This window comes from Atractosteus spatula, chromosome 13, assembly GCF_055471065.1.
Source record: "Atractosteus spatula isolate fAtrSpa1 chromosome 13, fAtrSpa1.hap1, whole genome shotgun sequence".
Classification (NCBI taxonomy): Eukaryota; Metazoa; Chordata; class Actinopteri; order Semionotiformes; family Lepisosteidae; genus Atractosteus; species Atractosteus spatula.
In genome coordinates, this window is record NC_142718.1 from 28208435 (window position 1) to 28226312 (window position 17878).

Below are 17878 nucleotides of genomic sequence, written 5' to 3' on the forward strand. Positions count from 1 at the left end.
TAGGAATTCATCTTTTCACATACAGTACCCCAGCTTTTCTCCATGGAGACACAGACACACAGACAGGGAGAGAAGCCTGGGGTCAGAGCACAGGGTCTGCCATTGTACAGCACCCCTGGAGCAGTTAGGGTTAAGGGCCTTGCTCAGGGGCCCAACAGAGTAGGATTCCTCTGCCAGCCACGGGATTTGAACTGGCAACCTTCCAGTCACAGGCACAGATCCTTAGCCACAGAGCCACCACTCCACCCAAGTCTAGTTACACTCTGCCGTCTAGCGTATTGACATTGAAAAATAAAGGCAAAGAAATTTAGATTGCATTAGGGGACATTATAGGAATGCTAATGATATCCCTAGTACCATATTCATCTACAGTAAGCTGATTAATATTCCTGTTTTACATCAGTCGCATTTTTCTCACATTTATTTTCACACCTTATAAATAATAAAGCTACAACACAAGCTTCTGGTGCTTCACTGATAGTATAGAAACATCATTCTAAAAAGTTCAAGATTGATTACAAATCAAAATGATGGAATGTAACAAAACAATTTAGCAACAATTGCATCTGAAATGTAACAGAAGAAAGAGAGATAATTATGTGGTATGTCATTTTGAAAGTATGAAATAACATTGACAATAGTCCTTTTTTGACAGATTTATAAATGCCCTTGTCAATGTGAAGCTGTAATCAATAGTGCGGAAAAAGAAATGTGGTTTGAATGGAAATGAAAAGTGTTTTTAACCAATCCATTTCAGAACTTTCTGAAAAGCTGGTATGTATTACATTCTTGTGGAACATAATGTTATGGTTATTGAGTGTGTTAAGAATCTAGATACAATGGTCAACATCTAGCTAGTGTCAATATTTGCAGTTCTTGGGAGCATCTGAAACAAGAAAGGAAATTAGGTGTTTGCTGAGTTGTAAGGGGTCTGAAACACATTGACCAAAGGAATCTCTGGTTTACCTTGGTTAATTAAGTTCTTTGTAAATCATTAAGAGTCATCAACAGTCCAGGAATCCAGGATAAAAAGACAGAGAGAGAGGAAGAGAGAGAAAAGGATGCAGAAAAAGATCATCTTTGAGGACCAGATTGTAGTTAAGTATTTGAATCCCAAGATCTTGCCATTCTGTTGTTTCTTGGAAACTCTGACTTTCTGTTTTATGTGGTTAGTGCATGCATTTTTTAGAATAAGGATTGGGTACAATTCACTTTGTAGCATCTGGATCTATTGAGAGATTTAACACAAGGTAATATTCTGTTTTATTGAGAAGGCAGGTTTACAGTTTCTCCCTTTTTGACATGTGTAGATGTAAAATTGCATTTTTGAATACTTGGTAGAGTCTGGGGGTTTACTGGTTGGTCAGGATGCACAGTAGGCCTCTGAGACCTTGTTTGTAAGTAGAGTAACTTTTATGTTGTGTGTTGTGTTGTGTATTGTTTAGTTTGCGTTGTGCCATTAATAATAAATATTAGTTTATCCCAGTGTGCCTGATTTATTACTCTTTAACCAAAGCCAGAGAAAAAGATCTCAAGTGTCTCTAATTAAACCAATCGGGTACTGTATATTCTTGATCTGGGTTTCAATTATTTATTGTAATCACTGATTATCTGGCACTGTCTATTTTTGGCAATCTCTGTTTTCTGTAACCTTCTATTTGTAACAATACTTTGCCACTGTTATTTTAGGCTGGTAAATATATTGGGAACTATTTTTCTATGCATTTCCTGCCACATCAGAAATTATGAAGACTTACTTTAAAAATAATGTAAATCTTTAGAACTTGTAAAGGATAAAATGCTATTTTTTCTGCATTTACTTACATATCATACAGTATATCTTGTATACAGTATTTGTCCTTGTCAGTTGTGTGGATGTATTATAAATTGTCTTAAAAAGCGAAGGTACTTATTGTTTGTATTGACTAGTCAAGGCATTACCTCATCACTAAGGAATGTTTTTTTCTATAAAGTAAGGACAGAGTGGAAATGTCTGAAGCAGATTAGTACAGATGATACAGATGGTATATTTGTTCAATGAAATGTTGCACAATAAAAATCAATGCAGCATTCACTGGAAACATTTTATCCCCAAACCGTTAATTCCATGTACAGTGTCACGCTACACTTCTATATGGAATTGTACAAAGCACTTATTGTATATTGCAATACAATTTTTTACTTAAATTGATTAAAAAAACAGATGTCAATAATGAAAGGCTTATGAGACTTTATTTTTATTATGCATAAATCAGAAAATGAAATAAGCATTGTTGGTAAACCAGACCAAGCATATGAAAGCCAAGAATTCTTTCAAACCTTAATGCAAGGCAAACTAATCTAAAAAAACAACTTGTAATGTATTGAAAAAATATTGCAGTTAGTTAAATATCAATTAAGTATAACATATGCGTAATAAAGGACAAACAGTATTGCCTTGATCATTTTTTCCTTAATTGCACTCCAGGTGCTTCCAAAGGCAAGAAAGTTTACAATCTTTGAAGACTGTTATAAGAAGATGGACAAAATGTGATCTTTAAAAATAGTTTTAAAAAATGATTCATGATACTGTAAGTGGTACACTTAAATCAATTAATTTCATCTCTCCACGGACTTAATTGTAAAATACAGAAAAACCTTAAAAGTTTATGTAAGTAAGAATGCATATCTGACAAAATAGATGGTACTGCATGTAAGCAACTTGCAATTAAGAAAAGGTTACAATATTTTAATCATCTTCGTCATCATAATACCGATTCATTTTGATTTGTTCTTCCACAGTGAGGGTCTGGGTTTCATCGTTCCAAAGATCACGGCTTTGACCTGTTACAGCAGGCATGTCAGTGACTAAGACATCAAGGTGTACGTCAGTTTTTAATGTATCCGTAGATTCATTTGCATGGATTTTTGCAGTGTCACTCAGCTGAATTCCAAAATCCAGGAGGTCATCTAGAAAAGGATCAATGGGTTTTGCACTTGGAGAACCAACAAACTTCTCCTTTTTAAGGTCAGAATCCAAACTTGAACTAATGGCTATCCCTGAGAATATGTCCTCAAGCAAGCTTGATGTGTCCTGCTTTGGTTCATTTATAGATGAAAACATACTCTTTGGAAATGGATCCATAAACAAGTCATTCATATTAATACTTCCCTTGCTACAATCTTCCAAATATTTGGCACCGGATTTTACAGAATTATCCTCTCTTTCAGTCTGCAGTAAAATATCTTCTGTGACAGCCAAGTCAAATGCCCTATTACTCTCTTTAGGATCACCAGAAGATGAAGCTTCTTTGAAAGCAGGTTCTGGTATAAGAACCTGTGGCCCTTCTAAGGTTGCTCCACCATCATCAATATCTTGTGTATGGAATGCCTGGTAGTCAGATGACAGGCAGTTGTTGTTGTTATTGGAGTTTAAGTTCTTCTCACCTTCTGCTGATTCCTGACTGTCAATTACTGTGACTTGAACCATCTCAGCTTCATCCTCTTTTCCATCTTGCTTTTCTGCTGTTTCAGTAACAACTTCATCACTTTCGTTTCTGTCTTCTTCTCTAGCTTCACTCTGCAAAGTTTCCACCGCCTGGCTATCCAGAACATCCTCAAGCATGTCCCCACTACTTACCTCATTCTCACATATTAATTCATCTTTATTATTCACTTCACTCTTTTCATCATTATGCATCCCAGGCTCTTCATCCTTTTCCACTTCAGGCTCATTCTTTTCCATGATCTGGGTTTCCGTCTCACTAGCCTCGGGAGATAAATCCATATCTGCTACAGATTCATTAATCTCCTTTGCATCCTCTGCGTCTTCTTTATTGATACCACTTTCATTTCCCTCTTCTAACTTAGCTTTCCCACTTTCTTCCAAACAGGGCTCCTTCAGCAGAGCTTTCTGTAGTGGAATATTTGTGTTGGGTTTTGGAGAACTGTGTTCTGGAGGCCAGTTTGGCTTGACTACTTTTACCTCTTCCTCAATGATAAACACTTTCTTGGGGGTATCTGTCTGGGGAGGCCATTTAATGGACAATTTGTTTGCAGGTTTCTTGGTTTCCTCAAATGGTGTATTATCTTTTTCCTCTGTGGTTGATGTCTGTTTCTCTGTAAGAACAATGCTCTCTGAGCTGGAATTATTTGCGTTGGCTTTTTCTGGTGAGGTGTTGGGTGTAGTATCTTGTGCAGAATTTCTTTGGTTTTTAGAGCTCCATAATTCCTTATGTGGTTTATGTCCAAAGCCTTCATCATAATTACCTTTGGACTTGAATAGCTGTTTGAAATGAGGTTTGCAGTACATTTGTCCATGGAGAGAGGCGTAATTGCCTAGGCTGCAAGGAAACATATTCAAATTACTCAATGGCAATTAGAGCAAAAAAATCAAGTGCAGTATTCAAACCTGTGAACCACCCTTTTCAATAAAATAAAGTAACACTTCATGATAGGAGAAACATGATAGGAGATGTAAATCTCACGTCTACCGTATTCAATACAATAAAATTCTGAAACTTATTTTACCTTAAGTACAATAGGTATAACTGTAACTTAATGAGCAAGACTTTTCTGAACAAGCAACACCAGTAATAGATATAAACAAAATATATGATACTTTATATCAGGTATATTAAGATTTAAATTAAGTTTTTTATGTTACCCATAAAAGGTTCATTCTTAAATTGCAGGCAGTTGGCATTAAAGGAAATGTATTTTCTTGGTTTAGAAATTAGTTAATAATGGGACACTGGAGTTCAGATAAGGGGTAAATGATCAAATTGGGGTTATGTAACTCATGGAGTTCCACACAGACCTGCAATAGGACCATTGATGTGCCTAATTTCTATGAGTAATGTAGAGATACTGGAAAATCAAGCAAATTAGTTTTTATAAACCACTTGCAGAAGCTGGAAAAGAAATGAAAAAGAACTTCAGGAGAAATTCAGGACATAAAAGCACAAGGTAACTCACACATACCTGTAGTGTGTTGTATACTGTAAGTGTAGGGTATTACATAAACTATTAAATATAAAATGGGAAACACTGATCTTGATAAAGCTTTAAATTATGAGAAAGACATACAGTAGGTGTATTTTGGGCAGCAAGTTATATAAAAAGATTGTTGCTCTAGAATGGGTTTGGAATAAGAGCAAACAATTACACCGATGGGCTAAAAGAACTGATCGTTTTTGTGACTTGAACACAGGGGACTATGATGGCATATTGGCAAAGGTCAACCCATTGGACTGGAGCAAATTGCCTAGCCATGTTGTAGAAGAACCCTGGCTTCCTTCAAGTAACAACTGAATTAAATACTTGGATTAATTAACTATTAAAATAAAACAAATGAGCTGTTTGTATTTATAATAGTTCTAATGTTATGTATGGGAGCTGTCCATCAACCATTAAGTTAAAGTATGATGTAAATATCTAATTAACACAACTTTCTTCGATATTGTTGCACACTATGAGTGTTGCCAGAAATTATTAGGATACACCATACATTGATGTATTATTAATTTAGCCATCAGCTTTCTTTTAGATGACATATTCAAAGCACCAAAACACACCAAACAAGAAAGATACAATGACAGGATTATGTGGAGAGCTGGGACTGCAATAGGAGAGGACAGAGTGATGAAGATATACAGAAGAGCTAGAGGTAGATGGAATACTAAGCATACAACAAATTTTAGAATCAATGTGTTGCTGATACGGGGATAAAGGCTAGTAGCTCATTCTAGATAAAATAAAGCCTTAGATCAGGAGTTAAGTGGGTTATAATGTTAAGAAAGGGCACATATCATAGATGTTATGTACAGTATACAAAGATGATAAGAGCATGCATACAGTTTAACTACAATGTAAAATATTTTATGATGTTTGTCTGTGAACATGACAAGCATTACCTTAGTTTACTACTGCAGTACTGGCAGCGGAAACAGGCTTTATGGAAGGTTTGTTTGTCTGCGATTAAACACTCCATCGGATAAACCTTCGTCTGACACAGTGTGCACATCTCCAGTTCTGGAACTTGAATTTTCTAGAGAAACAGAAAATACATTTTAATCTGAGAGAATCTGCACTTTGTGGAAAGTTTTCATACATGTTCACACATTCAAATCAGTATTAGTACAGACAATGCCGATTTTTTAAAAAGCTTACTGTTCCTCTGAATTTGATGGGCTTGGATATTGATTTCTTTATTAGAAACCTAATGAATAAATACTGAAAATAATCATATAAGGAACATGTCTAAATGAAAAACATCCCATTGTGAACATAAATAATGATAAGGATTAATTATTCTGCTACAATTTTGCAACCTGATACTTTGTACTTTGTCATATTCATAAGGAATGTTAGCAAACTCTTTTCATACCATATTATGTATCATTTACATCTAAATTTAATTGCACTACAGAATAATATTGAACGTATTTCAGATTTTTGGAAGTATTTTGCTAATAAATATAATAATTTAAAATGTTATTACCACAGATTGGAAAACAAGATAAATAGATACTGTTCAGTGTAGCATTAAAATAATAATTCCATCAAACCTCAGGGGAAATTTGTCTTTTCATAAACAAATTATGAAAATATGACTTGCCAATGACTTGCACACTGTTAGATTTTTATTTTGTTTGGTATGGATATTGAAGGAGCTGGATGCATGTTGTAATCATTCGTTGCTTTTCATTATTGATTCCTCCTGCTAATGTGGCATGCCATGTAGCTTCAGTGTAACACTTATTTTGTTCACATTTTCATTCCTTGTAATTTCCACAGTATATAAATAACCACACTGAAGTACTGTAGCAGAAGTACTGTGTTTTAAAACTGAGAATTTTTCAGCTTGAAAAGGATTACTCAAAAAGTAGGATAAGTTAAGCTTATTATTGGGAGAATAAAATTATGTTTTCAGGATACCATGCTTTATGCACATAGTGTGGAATTCTTACAATGTTTCAATTTGATCAACAATATTTTTTTCCAATTTGGCATTATTGAAATATTTACATTTCTGTACGTCATCTGACAATGTTCACTGAAAACATTTAAACATTAAAAACGTCACTAAAAAACTTTGCATGCCGAGTTCCTTGTTTTCATTATTACTAGGGTGTAGTATATTGGTTTTCTTCTGTGGAAATTTTTGGTTTAGTTAGAGGTGAAGGAGTGCATTATTGAGCTCAGCAATGTTTTTAAATCCCTGGTTAAATTTACAAGCATTCAAACTTACATGTACTCTAATAGGGATAAACAAGAACTATACAAAAGTTTGTCTTAAGTGTTATAAAAATTTAACTGAAATGTTTATAAAGCAAAATTTTGATTTAAAAAAATCTGGTAACATAGGTGTTTTAAATACAGCTTGTAGTGTACTTTTATCTTCATTGTACACAGTGACTTCAAACGCTGCTTATTGCCCATTCACATTATTTTGCAACTAGAAGGTACATTGTGACTTTTGTCATCGTCTGAATTGAGGTACCAAACTCCTAAAATTGTGAATTCTAAACTTGATTGCCAGAGCATAGAAGGCATCTGTTTCTTAGCTGTAATACCTAAAACCAAGATTGTGCTTTGCTTTTGTAAAATGCATTCCTGTACAACATTTTACAATCAGCTGAATAAAAAAAAGAATCTTTTTCGTGGAACAGAAAAGGGTAAACTGATGACAGCAAAAAAAAATCACATATAATGAACAGATTGTCAGTATCAATTAGAATATTAGACCTTATAAAGGAAAATGCAGCACAAAAACATGTTAGTTCAAAATGTGTATCAAAACCACACCCATATTATTTATTAAATTCCTCATGCTGTGCAACTCAGTTACCAGTCACTTCTTGATGTGATATTGCCTGTGATGTCATTTCTTCCACCTCTGAAACTTTGTATCCAAGGCTTTTAAAAACCCTTTCACTTTCTTGCCAGGTCTTTTGGAAATTCTTCAACAATTCTTCAGGAGATGTGTCTGCAGATATATCCAGTACAGCGATATTCCCTTTCACCACATCTGCATATGTTGGAGGGGCATGTCGAGTTCGAATGCTTTCAGAATGCTGAGCCATAGTTGTTGCACTTCTTGACCCACTTATTTTGTTGCCAAATTTATCAGCACCCGAAAACTGTTCACTCACTGACTTCATTTCAGAGGACACGGTGGGCTCACGTGACTCTTCTTGCCTCTCATCCTTTTGAGCAGGCTGAGGGAAATTTTGCTTTGAGCCCTTCTGTGTCCTCAAGGGGAAGGTTTGCCTTGAGCCATCTGCTGTGTGTTCACCTGACGTCAGTCTTGATTCCATTCTCTCATGTTTATTTTTCTGATCTTTGATATGGCAGCTTTGTTCTGTGCTTTCAAACACCGTTTTAATGGCTTTAAGATTGAAAGCTGGCATTTCTTCCATTTGAGTAGTTTTCCTTTCACCATCATCTTCAGTGTCACTTCCGAGTCTCTCTGCTATAACAATAGGTTTCTTCCTGACGTAAACCTTTTGTTCTGGTGATTCGAATTTGTGAACAAGCTCTGACAGGTCTACCTTAGGGACGTCATCTCTTTGATTTTCAGTGAGTTGATCGTCCTCCATTTCAAGACCCAAACGCACCGGAATCTCAATGGGTTCCTTGCGGTTGTACGTTTTGTGCTCTTCCGCTTTTCTAGCTTCCTCATAAAATTCTTTCATGTCCTTGACCGTACCGCCGATCAGCGAGGATTCAGAAGTGGCCGTTTCCATGACGTGCGACTCAATTTTGAACTGCCGGCGGAAGGATGCTGGAGATTCAATGATTTCAGATTTCTTCTCTGTGACCTGCACAGGTGGGGTTGTCTGAGACTGTGATACTCCTTGAGATAGCTTCGCAGTGGTGTCCTTCAGCTTGGCCAGTTTCTCAGCTCGACTGACAGGCGGCGAGGGAGTGGCGGAGGCTCTGCTCGTTCGAGACGTTGGGGTATTGGAGCTGCGGGGGGGTGGTGCTGGTGGAGTAGCAGCCCTTTGCGTTGTTGTCAGTGGGGGGGAAGGGGCAGCTCTCTGAGGAGACTCAGTTCTGCGGGCTGTGGATTCAATGGTAATATATGAAGGTGAAGGTGAACGCAATCTTACCAAGGGAGAAGGAATTCTCTGATCGACTGCTATTGCTTCATAAAAGTCTTGCTTTCTGCTTTCCTGCCATGTCATTTTCTCCTCCACTACTTCCTTTTTCTTCTGAGTATCAACTTTGGTGGAACCAATATTTATTTTGGATATTTTCGGTGTGGCTCCACCAACAGGCTCATTGTCAGCTGCGTGCAGGCTACCATCAAAATATACAAGTTTTGCGTATGCCTGATTTCTTATGAATGCAGTAATTTCTTTTAGTTTCTGAACAGTACAGTCGTCTGTAATTCTCTCCAATTCTTTCCTTTCTTCTTGGCCTATCAACCATTCAGGAACGTTTTCTAGAAAACTCTTTGCTGTCTGTGAATAATTTTGTCCTGGAACTTTCTCAAAATTGTTAATGTGAGAAAGAAGCTGTTGTAACTCTTCCCGTTTTCTTGACATTGCTGCAGTATTCCTAGAAGATATAGGATCTTCCTTATGCATTGTTTTTTTTGTCAGTTTAACTGGGATTTCCCCGGATTCTTCTTTTGCTTGTATTTTTTCATGAGCCTTTCCTTGTTTGCTTGATTCTTCTTTTTGTTTTTCGTACGATTGTTGTTGTTTCTGAATATGAGCAGCACCATGCTGCTGGGCAGTGTGCTGAACTGTGCTTTCAGTAATTATTACTTCTTCATGGACTTGAATGTGCTCCTTTTCAAGTGTTGTATGTGTCTTTTGCATAATCCCTTTCTCCTGCACTTGCAATGGTTTCCCAGAACTCAGTGGCTTTGTATCTTTTGGGATTACAGTCACTTTAATAGGTATTGGTTGTTTAATCTCTTTTTCTTTCTTTGATTTCTCCTGTAACTTCTTAATTTGATGCTCCTGCTTGGGCTGTGGTGAATCTTCAGGAATCTCTGATTTTTTGTGCTTTTCTACTTTTTCCACTTTAACCTCGGTTTCTGAATGTTGCAGACTGCTTCTTGTCAGCAGGGATTTTTCCTGAACCATGTTCACATCTGGCTTTAAATCTACATGTTCAACTTGTTCATCTGTTTTTTGCTTGCTTGCCTTTTTCATTTCAACTTGCTGTTTAACACCCCTCTTTTTTTCTTCTGAGCATTCATCTACTTTTGGCACCTTAATTGTTTTAACTTTAAAACTTGGGGTTACTTTTGGAATTCTTGAAGGGTCTGCAGATATTTTCTCATGTTCCTGTTGATAAGAATCACTGATTTTCATGATAGTATTACTTTTTGGAGTGCTAGGACCTTGAGTGAGATTCTTTAATCCCTGTAATATTTCCTGTTTACTTCTTTCATTTTCTGAACTTGTATTCAGGATACTCTCTAGTTGCTCAGCTGCAGAAGACACAATCAGAGTGTTGATATTGGAAGAATCAAGAGTTTCAGTGCAAGAAACTGAAGTGGCCTTTTGTCTAGAAGAAGAAACAGTAGCAATTTGATCAGAAGTAACATTATATTTTGCAGAAGAAATAGTGGCTGAATTAAAAAATGATTTCTGATTTCCCCCAAAGGTTAAATTTCTGACGGATGTCACTGGCATTCCTGTAGATAGAGATGAATTTAAAGATACTGCTTCAGACTTTATATTCTTTTCAGTTTGCTTGTGAATTACTTCTGATAAATTATTTTCTGACTGATCCAATGATTTTTTTTCTGATTGTTCTTTGTGTGCTACTAAAACAGCCTTGTCAGATTGACTGTGAGGAAATTCTTGGGGTTCTTCAGAACTGGATGGGCTTTTGGGAGTTTGAACTCCTTTCATTTTTTCAGTTTCTTCTCTCTGTTTTCTGTATTTTTCCTCTGCGATCATCAGTGGAGTTTTGAATTTCCTTACATATGGTTTAGGTTTTGTGGTGGGAGGTTCAGTAGTTGGAAATGGTAATTTTACTGGAGGCACAAAGACTCTCTTTGGCGACGGAAGAGGGCTCTCTTCCTGTGGTGCCTTTGGCAATGATTTTCCAGGTAAAGCCTTTGCTGCTGTGAGAGCTAGAGCATCTTGTTGAATCTGTGCTTTTAGCTCTTCCTGTTTTTTAATTTTTTCTTCACGTGACTCCACTTCTGTAGTTATAGTTGAAACTGCTGCTGCGGCTTGTTGGTTTTGGACGTGTGACACTGCCAAAACAGGTGATGTAGATGTTGGAGGTTCTCGATAGGTTTTTATCTTAACTTTGCTTTGCCCTACCTGCTTACTGGGCTCAAACTTTGGGGCTTTGTGCAAAGGAGGTACATTTGCTGGCTTGACAATAATTTTCTTAGCTCCTTCAGGTGATACATGAGGTTTTTGCAAAGGTATGGAGTCCAGTTCTTTCTGTGAGGGTGGTGGAGGAAGAGTTTCCCGCTCTAATTTGTTAATAACCATGGAGGGAGGTGATGGTGGAGGCGGAGGGGGGAAATGTTCCATTTCTGGGTGTAAATATTCAACAGAAGGAGGAGGTGGAGGAGGGGGAGGAGGCAGATCGCTGTCCTGCTTCATCACTGATGGAGGTGGAGGCGGAAACATTTGATTGTCAGCTTCCACGACCAGCATAGGTGGGGGTGGAGGAGGCAACTCTGTCTCAGAAGGTGGAGGAGACAGAGGTGGTGGAGGAAAATGTAATTCTGGTTTCACCTTCTTTTTCTCTGGCTTAACTAAATGACCATCCCCTTTTCCTAATTCAGAACTTCTGGAATCTGTCTTTAAATTTTTAACATCCAGTTTTTGAATACCTGTTTTGTGTTCTGTCACCGTTGTCTGTGTGTGCTTTATTAATTTTGCCTCTTGTATATTCTTAGTTCTCATTACATTCCTCTGTGAATTCTTTTTTATCACATCAGGATGTTCAGCAGTAGCAGTTTCAGTCAACTGATTTGTAGTGATTTTCTTCATTGCACTCATAGGCTGAGGTAATGATGCTGATTTCTGTTTCACTGATTGTTCATTAACAGTTTTTTCCTTTGATTGGTGAACCTTATTGGTTATTACCGTTTTAGTCAGAAGAGACTGATCTTCCTGGGCTAAAGACTTAATTTTGACTGATTTATTACAGCTTATGTGTTTTTGCATCCCACTGTCATTCTCTGGTTCAACATTGTGAACCAGATTTTTTCCAGCAGGGACTTGTTTTACTGTTTCTCCTTCAGACTTAGTCACAACAGAGCATTCATGGATTCCTTGCTGAGAATGTAATGAAGTTTTCACTGCGCCTTTTACATTTTTAGAGTCATCAGTATTGAGCTCAGTACTGGTATGTTGTTTTCCTTCCATCAGACTTTTTATTGTACCCTGTACATCTCCTTTTATCACAGTCTCCTTTTCCATTTGGGTTGGTTCTTGCATGTCATAAAGTGATCTAATTGTATGTTTCACATCTCCTTCTGTACTAGGTCTGCGTTGAGTTTTTGCAGGTGTTTTTGGTTCTAGTAGTGCCTGTATAGTGGCTTTCACATCACCCTGCACACTCACTTGCTGTTGCACAACCTTCTTTTCAGCTGAAGCTCCTAACAGATTTTGCATTGCAGACTGGATGTTACCTTTGACAACTTCTTCTTTTTCCACTTCCTTCACAATATGCTGTGCTTCCTCCAATGATTTTAATGTGCCTTTTATATCACCGTGTACTAGATCTTCCACAATAATTTCAACTTTTGTATTCACTGATTTTTCCAGGGACTCAAGTGCTCCTTTAATGTCACCTGGAACAACCTCCAGCTTTTCAAGTTCCTTAGCTTGATTTTTTGCTTCCTCAAGAGATTTTAAAGTTGCAGGTATATCGCCTTTCACCACTTCTTCCTTTTCAATAACTGTTGTTTGGTGTATGGCTTGCGATAAAGAGTTTAGAGCTGCCTTTAAGTCTCCTTTTATAATATCCTCTCTCTGAACATTAACCAGCAGATTTTCAGGCTCAGTCATGAACACCTTTACTGTGCTATGTACATCACCAGGAACAATATCATCTTCTGCAACTGTGCGCTCAATTTGAATCTGATTCTTTTTCAGAAGGAGTTTTGTCCCTTCCACATCACCTCCAATTATTTCCTCTTCTCCTGTCTGTTCAGGAGGAGTATCTTCTGGATCTGTTTGGAGTTGTCTGAGGTAGTCCATTGCTCCTGATTCTATGCATGTTGTATAAAAGCTTACATTTCCTCTTTCCACCTCATTTATTTTTATCTTCCTAGAAAGTTCTGGACTATCTGGAGTTGAAAGAAGATTGTGGATAGTACCTTTTACATTACCTTTTACTATGTCTTCATTCTTAATGGTCGCTTCATCTTTTTGATTCAGAAGAGAGTATATAGTCATCCTTACATCTCCCATTTCATCTTCTTGAATCAAAATACCTCGCTTTGTAGATTTGTCTTCCATGAGCAGGTTGTTGATGGCTTCCTGAATGTCTCCCTTAATTATTTCTTCTTTTTCTACATTGATATCCGTCTCTCGATTAAACAGCTGTGCTACTGTTGTGTTTATATTGCCCCTTTCCTCTTTGTCTATTATGATCCCCTTTTCTGTTGTGTCCTGTTTATTCAACAGATTCATCATTATATTTTGCAAATTCCCTCTTATAATTTCTTCTTTTTGAATTTCTGGGGTTTCTTGATTCATGAGCTTATATTTTGCCATCCTGACATCTCCGATTTCATCTGCTTCGATGAGTATTCCATGTGTATCAACAACTTTGTGAGAGTATAGTTCTTTCAGGGTCTCTTTGATACTTTTACCAACAATCTCAGTCTTCTCAACATGACTTTCATTAAATTCATGGAAGGGAGTTGTTTCAAAAAGCCATGTTGTTGTCTTTACATCAGCTTGTGGAATTTCTTCGCGTGTAACAACAATATCTGTTCCATCTGTTTCCTTTATAGTATCAAGAGGCTGCTTTTCAAAGAGCCATATAGATTCTTTGACATCTCCCTTCAACACTTCTTCCTTTGTCACTGTCTTGATTTCACTGTAATCAGAACCCTCACCCTGTATTTCATCCATTGTGTGTGTTTCAAATAGCCACGTAGCTGTTCTAACATCACCTTTTTGGATTTCACTCACACTTACTGTCCTCACATATTTTTTCTCATCCAGCTCCTCAGACTCAAAGAGCTTCTTGCTTGTTTTTACGTCTCCTCCTTGAATATCATCAACTGTTCGAGTCAGAACTTTCACATCATCTGCAATTTCATCTAGTGATTGCGTTTCGAACCGCCACCTGGCGGAGCTTACATCTCCTCTCTGAATATCTTCCTGAGTTACAGCTTTGAGAACATACACTTCATCTGTGTCCTTAATTGAGTCTAGAGGCTTTGTTTCAAACAGCCATCTAGCACCCACTACATCTCCCCGCATCACTTCTTCCTTTGTTACTGTGGTCACCTCATGGAAGTGGCCTTCTTTGTCTTGAATAGCATAGAGTGGCTGTGTTTCAAAAAGCATAGTATAGTTCTTTACATCTCCTCTTTCTATTTCTTCCTGTTGAACTGTCTTTATCTGTTTCAATGTCTCCGAGGACGCCTCGTGAATTCTGTCTAAGGAAAAGGTCTCAAAAATAAAACAACCATTTTTGACATTGCCACCTTGCACATCTGTGACTGTGCGTATGTCTTTATGTTCTTCAGGATTTTCTTTAATGTTTTCTATAGGTTGGTTTTCAAAGAGCCACATGCAGTTGACAACATTTCCCTTTTGGATGTCTTCAGCCTGAATGCTCTTCAGTTTCTTCATTGTTTCTTCAGAGGTCGAACTAAATAAATCGGATGATTGGTTTTCAAATATGCATTTCATCCTTGAAACATCTCCAGACTGAACGTCTATCTCGGTGACCCTCTTGAACACCCTACCGTCTTCTCCTTTAATATTCTCAAGGTTCTCAGTCTCAAAAAGAAAACGGGCCATTCGGACATCCTTCCCTTGAACATCATCTTGTCTCACTGTGCACGTTTTTAGAACAGTCTCTGATTCATCTTTGATTGCGTCTAGCGCCTGTGTTTCAAAGAGCCATGTGCAGGTTTTAACATCACCTTTTTGAATTTCTTCCATTTCACTCTTTGACTCAGCCTTTTCATACAAGACATCCATTGGTTGAGTCTCAAACAACCACCTGCATGTCTTAACATCCCCTTTCACAATTTCATCAGTTTCCTTTGTCTTATTTTCCCCATCATCTATGTTACTAAAATACTTGATGGAATCAAGAGGTTGAGTTTCAAATAACCACTTAGCTGTTTTAACATCACCCGATTGTATCTCCTGTTTGGATATTCCTTTAATAATCTGGAATTTATTAATACTTTCATCAAACTGATCAATAGGACGTGTTTCAAACATCCATTTGCAGCTTCTTACATCACCTTTTACTATTTCTTCCCTTCTCACTGTTTTCACCTCATGGTACTGTCCAGAGCTGTCTTGCATGGCATACAGTGGAGCAGATTCAAAGATAACTCTATTTGACTGTACAGAGCCACTGGAGACACCTTCTACTTGTATTTTCTGGGATTCATCGCATCGACTTAAATCCACGGTTTCAAAGATTTTCTTGTAGTTCCTGACATCCCCTTTATCAAGTTCCTCAACTTTCACAGTTCGTATGAATTCCTTCTTCTCTTCTCTGATGTTTTCAAGTGGTTGACTCTCAAAAACCCACTTTTGATGTCTTACATCCCCACGTTCCTCCTCTGAGGCAACTACCTTTTGAAGTTTTCCGACATCTGGACTATCCTTCAAAGCATCCATGGGAATTGTTTCAAACAAATATCTTGCTGATTGCACATCACCCCTAACAATTTCTTCAGTGGGTATGGGTCTAGTATTTGAATTGTCTTTCAAAGAATCCATAGGCTGAGTTTCAAAAATCCAGCACTGTTTGCGAACATCAGCACCAATTATATCCTCCTTTTCCAATTTAGAACTTTCTGATTCTTCTCTAATACTGTCCAGGGTCTTTGTTTCAAATAACCACCGTCCTCTGTTTACACCCCCTTGAATGTTATCCTCCATAGAAACACCACAAACAACCTTGACCTGAGTGGCATCTTTATTTATCATGTCTAAAGGCTGAGTTTCAAAGAGCCATCTTGAAGTTCTGACATCTCCTCTTTCTGTTTCTTCTCTACGAACAGTTGTAATCTCAAGCATTTCACCAGAGCTGCCTCTGATGACACATAGAGGTAAAGTTTCAAAAAGCCTGGTCGTTGTTGTCACATCTCCTTTGATTTCTTCAAGTTCAGATTTAAGCTGCAGGAAATGATCTTCATCAATTGTCTCAGTGTGGCCTAGAGTGTCTAAATGCTGTGTTTCAAATAAGTACCTGGCAGTTTTGACATTGCCTCCAGTAATATCTTTTGAAATTGTAACGTCTGTGGCTTGTTCTTCCTCTTGGTAAATTTTATTCAGAGTGTCCAAGGGCTGTGTCTCAAAAAGCCATGTTGCAGTGCGAACATCTCCTCTTGCTAACTCAGGACATTTGGCAGTTTGTTCGACAGAATCTGGGGTGCTGGCACCTAATGCATCAATAGGCTGAGTCTCAAACATCCAAGCAGTGTATTTGACATCTCCTCCTGCAATGATTTCCTGTTGAGAAATGTTTCTCGCATTTTCCTGATCTGGAGATTCGTCTTTAATTGAGTCCAAAGGCTGGTTTTCAAACATCCAGCGCATAGATTGTACTTCACCTTTTAGAATTTCATCCCATTCAAGATATTCGCGTTCTGGGCTCATACACTTATTGGGACTGTGCCCAGTGTTCTCAAAAACATATCTGGCCTGCTGGACATCCCCTTTGACTTCCCCTTGACTTTCCACCTGATGTATCTCTGTGACTTCACTAAAATAATCTTTCTCTAAATTCTTCCTGACTTCAGGGTGAATATGTTTATACAGGCGTTTTAATTCATTAAGATTACGCTGTTTGGAATATTGCTCTTTGGGAGCTGTGTTTTTTGATGGATAAGTTGGGGGTTCTGGAGAATAAGAAGGTTCTACCAATTCAGATGGTGCCTTCAGTAAGTCTGGTGGTGGTGGAGGGAAATATTCTACTCCCTCAAAATTTCTGGCAGAAGCAGAATCAGACACTGATGTGTATCTTGCTCCTTCAACCTCTCTAGTTGTGGACGATGCTTCACAAATCCTGCTTGTTGAGGTTCTAGATGAGGTATTTAAAATTGGTGGCCATTGGATTTGGTTGAAATCATGATCAATCTTTTTAGAAAAAAAGAAATTAGAACAGAAAGCATTTATATTTCTGTAGGCAAAACAGCAAATCACTTATTTTTTGTCTTCAGAACAAAATGCATAAGTGAAATACTGTATCTTGTCTTTTTATTATTTACATTTGTGCTGCTACATCTTTAATATAAGGTAATTAACATAACATATTAAAAATGCTGCACATCTCTTACCTCCAGTAAAATGTCTGGATTTCACAAATTTCAGGTGTGTCAAGTTTTATATACTGTAATATGATCCATGTTAAATTAAAAAGGATAAAACAAGAATTTAAAATTAAGCTAGAAGTGAATATCCCAGGGGAAAGCAAATGTGACCAATAGAAAAAAAAATGTAAGAATAATATTTAATAAACAAATTAGATTTGAATTATCACAGGCAATAAAAATACAGTACATACTGTACAATATTTATACAACAGAATGAGTTTAAACTTTATCAAACAAACTGAGTTTACAGTGCTCTTTGTTCTGTATATATGTTCATTAATACATTGCATTTAACTTTGAAATGTATTAAGGTTATTTTTTATTTTAACTGGGAAATAAAAAGGCTATAGAAACTGGAAAAGCTGTATCCTTTTTATA

At 37.2% G+C, this 17878-nt stretch overlaps 1 protein-coding gene across 2 annotated transcripts in view; it reads right to left on the reverse strand.

Annotated features, from left to right (window-relative positions):
* Positions 1–2215: 2215 nt before the first annotated feature.
* xirp2b (xin actin binding repeat containing 2b) overlaps positions 2216–17878 on the reverse strand; it is a 55879-nt gene continuing 40216 nt past the window's right edge. For both annotated transcript variants that reach the window (XM_088930494.1, XM_088930495.1), the window contains 3 exons: positions 7832–17264; positions 5895–6028; positions 2216–4322 (listed from right to left, as the gene is read on the reverse strand). In XM_088930494.1, the coding sequence (XP_088786620.1) occupies positions 5934–6028; positions 7832–17264 (9528 nt within the window). In that variant the 3' untranslated portion in view covers positions 2216–4322; positions 5895–5933. The remainder of the gene's footprint in view (positions 4323–5894; positions 6029–7831; positions 17265–17878) is intronic.